General features: G+C 41.1%; 1 protein-coding gene across 1 annotated transcript; it reads left to right on the top strand.

Moving 5' to 3' along the window:
* Positions 1-888: 888 nt before the first annotated feature.
* On the top strand, positions 889-3510 carry LOC112279658 (vacuolar protein sorting-associated protein 2 homolog 1). Its single transcript, XM_024514302.3, has 4 exons — positions 889-1342; positions 1538-1645; positions 2050-2455; positions 2832-3510. Exons 3-4 carry the CDS (start codon positions 2120-2122, stop codon positions 3000-3002), a joined length of 507 nt encoding a protein of 168 aa, XP_024370070.3. The 5' UTR covers positions 889-1342; positions 1538-1645; positions 2050-2119; the 3' UTR covers positions 3003-3510.
* The last annotated feature ends 2490 nt before the right edge of the window (positions 3511-6000 follow it).

Genomic DNA, 6000 nt, shown 5'->3' with positions numbered 1-6000 from the left:
ATTGGAGAATGGATAAGTCAAGATCAAGGCTGGATTATCTTACCGAAGTTGAAGCCTTCTCATCAGTAGTCTTCTCATCTGATGCTGTTTAACTTGCACTTGTTCCTAGAGGAAATGTTTTGAATTCTACTTCCTTGATTACTATACCCTCTGATATGAGAATAAGCAACCATCCCGTCTTATGCCTAGACTTTTCTACGCTATCGCAGCCTATTAGCAAAGCCCATGAAAATTGAACCAAACCAGATATCCACAAAGATGGCAGTGTTGATCTTACGTAACTACATCATATTCTAGTATAGCAGGAGGATATCGACGCATCCTGCGCCCGTCCCATCTCCTCTTCTTTCTCCACCTCCAACACCGATACCAAAACCCAGTCACTAGAACAACTTACCAAATCTCTTCCGACGAACGCTGTTAGAACTTTGAAGCAACCTGCTCCTTAATTAATTGGCTGTGGACACAATCTCGACTCACTCACTAGCTGCTTCCTTTGCGCAACTATCCTCCACTACCCAATGCGTGACGACGCTATCCACATCCAAGAAAGGCCCGATGACTTCAACAAACGTCATTTCAATCGAATGCTTCCATCTTTCGCGGAATAATGCTTGCAAATCCTCTCAAACATGATACCCAACGAAAAATTGAAGGCCATCTGACCACTTATAAGTCGAACAGATTTCTCGAAGCCAAGCCCTAAACTTGTGATAAAATTTATAATTGATTTTTTTCTTATATAGGGTGGGAATTTCGACAAGCATCGTAGAATAGAATCTTTGCAACAGTGGCATACTGCAGTTCAACAGCCAAGTGGGACGGGGAAGAGTTTCTGAAACCATGTGGCGTGATGATGATCTGGCGAGTCTGTTTCTTGGGTTACTTCTGGGTTTGGTATTGTTTGTCCGACTGAGTTCTACTTGGTTTGCAAGTCACCGACTCGAATCTGTCGCATATTTTAGTTTTCTATCTTTTGAAAAGTAGTGAGTTTGCGTTGACTTGTAGTAAAAGAGTTTCGATGTTGCTTCGAGGATAGTGGTGCGATTGGGCGGAATTCGATCCGTTGGGGGTTGAAACTATTGATACGCGTTGCTGGTGGAAAATGGTCGGTCAGAGTCTGGACGTAGTTTTTGATGTTGTGTGCGAGCGATTGCCTCTTGTGCTTAGGAAGTGTCACGCTAGAGTTTGCTTGTTTTGAAGCGTAGATTCTCGTCTACTTGTCACAACTCTTAAACATCGGTAGGGAGGTTTGCTGAAGCTTACAACTCTGAGGTCTTTGGGTTGAGGAGGTTCAGTCACCATGAGTTCAACTTGTTTGGAAAGAAGAAAACTCCCGCAGGTATTTGACGACAGCATCATCGTCTGTGCTTGGTGATAATTTTGTTTTCATTTTCTATGCAATATGCGTTTTTGGATAATGTATTTAATGTACATTGGGAGCTCTAATTTGCGACCAGGACGTGATTCTTAAACTATAAGAAGCACAGACCTCTGTTCGTGATGAGAGTGTAATGCATTGTGGGTTGTTTGACAGAACTTCTTCAAGTCTATTCATGAGATAGAGCGCGAGAGACAAAATTTGCAGAATCAAGAGAAGAAGTTGATTGTAGAGATAAAAATGTCGGCTAAGCAAGGCCAAATGGTAGGTTTTTAACTCATCTCGAGGATATTTCAAGCATTGACTCTTGGCTTGACACACACGTTATCAACAGCAGTTTGCATTGCTACGTGTTAAATATGTTTGTGCTTTAAAGTCAAGCCTAATCGATTGTAATTGAGATCGTTTTAATGTTTTCACCACCTAGGTAGCAAAGAAAGCACGTGTTTTATGAGTGCTATTAATTCATCAACAGCAGCTCACATGCTTAACTTTACTAATTGAAAACTAATTCTAGGCTAACCAATGTTTGTTTCCATATCATACATGGTGCTAATTTCATCAATCACTGTTGGGCATGAACTTTTAATGGCGCAGTCTAGGTGATTGCGAAGGATTTGATTGGATCTAGACATCAAATAACTAAATTCAGTGGTCTGTAATCACAGCTGCAAGATATGTCACTACGCAATTAAGCAAGCGATTCCATAGCAATTACTCCCTTGTTTACAGGAGAACATGAGTGCTGCGGTCTGCAACATTGCTCGGTATCATGGGGCGGTTGTGGTGCGACCTACACCTTGGGTTCGGAAGTTGTTGAAGTCAACGCAGGCTATGGAGGACGCAATGAAGGGCGTTACAAAAGCTATGGGGCAAATGAATAAGCAGATGAATTTACCTGCATTGCAAAAGATTATGATGGAATTTGAAAGGCAAAACGAAAAGATGGAAATGACAACTGAAGCCATGGGCGATGCTATTGACAATGCTTTAGATGGAGATGAAGAGGGAGAGGAAACTGAGGAGCTCGTGAGTCAAGTACTTGATGAAATTGGCATCGACCTCGACTCTCAGGTTACTAAGCTCTCATGATAACTCAATTGTTTCCGTATAGAGAGCTCTCTACAGTATTATACTTATCCGTCGTCATTGTGAATGCCTGAAGAAGTTGATGTGTTAACGAAAATATGGAAACTGAAGGTCTTTGTGGAAATTATTTTCATGAGTGGAGCTGGGCACTTCAAGGAACAAAAAAAAGAAATTTTTAAAGAACCTAGATATGAACCTGGCAATATTGTCACCCGTAAATATTGCGAATTGTCTTGTCTAATGCAATTATGCGGAGTTGGCATTTATTCACAACACTGTCTATTATGGGAGCTTTTTGTGGTCCTCGTCAGGGTTTTGAGCGTCTCATACTTAAGTGCATTTTGATGTGGGTGGGCTTCAGTTGTTGACGGCTCCAGCTCATGCAACAGCAGCTCCTGAGCGAGCTACACCGTCAAAAATATCTCAACCTCAGGGAGCAAGAGATCCAGCATCGGATGATGGAAAGATCGACAGTGACTTACAAGCTCGTCTTGACAACTTGCGCAAAATGTGTTCTCAATTAGGGGAGTAAGCGCATAATTTTCTCAGGCCGCTACTTAGCTTTAAACCAGGTGTTTGCAAATCCAGAAAATTTGTTTATGAGATTCTAGTGAGATACATAACCTAAGTTAGCTATGGCTGTGGCACAAGAAAACTTGATTATTGTTGATATTGGTTCTGTGTATAGTACATGTACTATTTCTTGCAGCTGGCCCATAATGTTGAATGTTTGGTATTCAGTTCTTACAAAACTAGTTACACAAGTCCATTGGAAATTTCAAGTCCAATAGACATATGGTGCACACCTAAGAAACTTGCCTTGCAAATTAGACATATGTTCTACAAGTTGAATGCATATTAGAGGTCCTATAGCATGTCGCCACGTATTTCTTAGTTAAGTAGTATATATAGAGGCAAGAGTGAGGCCTTCCTCACTCTTGTCAACTCCTTTTTAATATAGTTTCAAGAATCTTATGTTTTTTAGTCTTTGGCAATAGCCATTTAAATTCTTCCTTGAATATACATACTTTCTTCTATTTTGTCATTTTCCTTTTGACACAAATTCCATGACTTTATGTATCTTCTTCCAATTTGTGTCCTTGACATTATGTGATTTATATCAAATATAATTTATTTATTTTTATGAGGAAAGAATGTTGGAAGTAAGAGGCATTTTATTCAATACTTCTTTTTTGTAATCTACATCAAATGTAATCTCTATGTTATAAGTAAATAATGTTAGAAGTAAGTCATTTTACTTCTAACATTATTTAGAGTGTTGACACTTCTCTTTGTGTGCAATCTTGCTGATGTTAAGCATTGAGACTTCCTACTTTTCTTTTCTTCCATATATGGTCCTCTTAACAACTCTTTAATTTTACTAGTACGGGTGGTAATTGCATTGATCTAGAGCCAACGTTTCTACGCTAGGTAGTTGAATATGTACTTGTGTAACGTGCTGAATTTCCTGCATTGCCATTCAAGAGGCATATTCATCAGTCAACCGGACAGTAACCCTTTGTCGGCATGCTTTGGAAACTTTCAGATGAACCTGACGCCCGACCTAAAATTGACATCTGGTGATAGTAAAGGGCGTCAAGAATTGTCCTCAGCTGCGGTCATCATCTTGAAGTGGATTGTGTGAAAACTCCGTATGCCTGCATCCTACATCGGAGCGCAGAAAGGTCTTGTGCGTCCACGGGTTGAGTGTGATTACGGTGGCACAGATTAACTCAGCAGTGAACGGTGGCATCCTGTGAACCCCTGTCGCTGGCCTCACATTTGATCGATAACTCCAATCCAAATTGACTGTCAAGCTGTCATCTCTGGGGTTTCATTCTTCGGCCAAGTTCACAAGCCGTTCTTTTGAGGTTTTCGGACGCCATTGCCTTTTTAATCATCACTGTCTGCGTCCTCTCGGCAGAACACCGAATCATGCTGATCGACTGTTGGACGGTGATTTCGTTTATATAAGAGAATATTGGGTGTAAGAATGATTGAAATTGAAGTATTCGCAAGTACTCTATCTCCAGACGTAAGTTAGCCTGAGGCATTTCTAAGGATCAAATTTGCTTTGATCAAATGAAATGCCGTCTTGTGTGTAGAAATATTTTATGCCCGTGTCCTTTCGAGGTCATATGGCGCGAATTTTCTGAGGAGCTGTTGAAATGATACAGTAAATGGGAATCTTTGGGCGGCTGTAGCGTGTAAGTAATCTTGCTTTGTTTGTACGTAATTTGGATGTGCATGATCTGCCAGGTTTGTTTGGATTTCATATTAGGTTTGACTTGACTTGATCATGATCGATTGATCCAAGTGACCCTGACCCACAGGATTGTACAGCACAACCCAAGCTTAGCTTCGTGCGAAATGTCCACATGGTGTGCCATGCAGAACAGACGACCTGGGACCGGGCTGACTAGCAATCACGAAATGCATCCAATGCCTAGGCTAAGACAACTTCATGGCTGCACTTGGCTCTTGGCTCAGGGGATCAGCAGACAGATTGAATGTCTCTATCGGTAGCTACAATCAAATTTTAGCGGACGATTCTCTGCCCTTTTTGTGAGAATCTGTGCACTTGAATCTGCACCAACTAGCATGTAACCCTCAATTTGTGGTAGAGTATTGGTATTATGGTAGAATGTGTGCATTGACCAGCTCCAAGCCTCCAACCCTGTACTCCAATATATCGGTAGGGCCCTCAAGGGCTGAGGTACCGGCGAGTACATAATGCAGGTTGGTGTCGAGAATCTACGAACATATCCGTCTGGAATGACAGGATTGCAACTGGTATGAGTTGGTGTGCTATGCAAGACAGCTACGTCTTCTCTCATCGGTTGATTGAAGGTTTCTACTCAAACGGGACCCATGGTCACCCATAATTCGAAAATTGTCAGATGAAACATCGGCCCGGACCAAATTTTTTAGGCCATGCGAAGGGACAAAACTGACCTCATACAGTGCCTAGTGAACCTCAAGTCCCAGTAAGTTGTCTTCATGGAGATAGTTAAGCCTGGCAAGATCTCACTGAATGGGCAAAAGGATTGCGAATATAAATAATTCGCTAATATCTATGCATTTCTTATCCTGACTGATTGACTGCAGCTTGTAACTGCCACTCTTACGTTACGTCAAAATTGGACCTGTCTTGAAGGTCTAGAGTTTTTCTTCACTCAACGAATCCAGCAGTCTCGCAATTATTGTTCAAGAGTTTAATAAGCTGCAGTGTCCTCCAATGTGCAGTGTTTCGGTGTCCTATACTCATTAAAAACAGGTGGGCAGGTCATCAAATTAACCTCGAGAGGCTGTGAGTTGTGATTCATTCCAACCGATACTCTACAGGTGAGTTCTTCCTTGACGACATCATCCTTTGGGCTCTCTAGAAAGCATATTAACGGAGAGTCATTTCTTAATGAACTTTCTGTAATGTGGCAAAGAATACTATCTCTTCTATAAAAACTTTTCAAGAAATGCTACGTACATTTTATTCTACTTTAAAGTATCGAAAATGCTATTTTTTGTACACA

Source organism: Physcomitrium patens, chromosome 3 (genome assembly GCF_059467195.1).
Source record: "Physcomitrium patens ecotype Gransden chromosome 3, ASM5946719v1, whole genome shotgun sequence".
Taxonomy (NCBI): domain Eukaryota; kingdom Viridiplantae; phylum Streptophyta; class Bryopsida; order Funariales; family Funariaceae; genus Physcomitrium; species Physcomitrium patens.
Note: the sequence above shows the minus strand (reverse complement) of the source record. Positions and strands in the feature narration are given on the sequence as shown.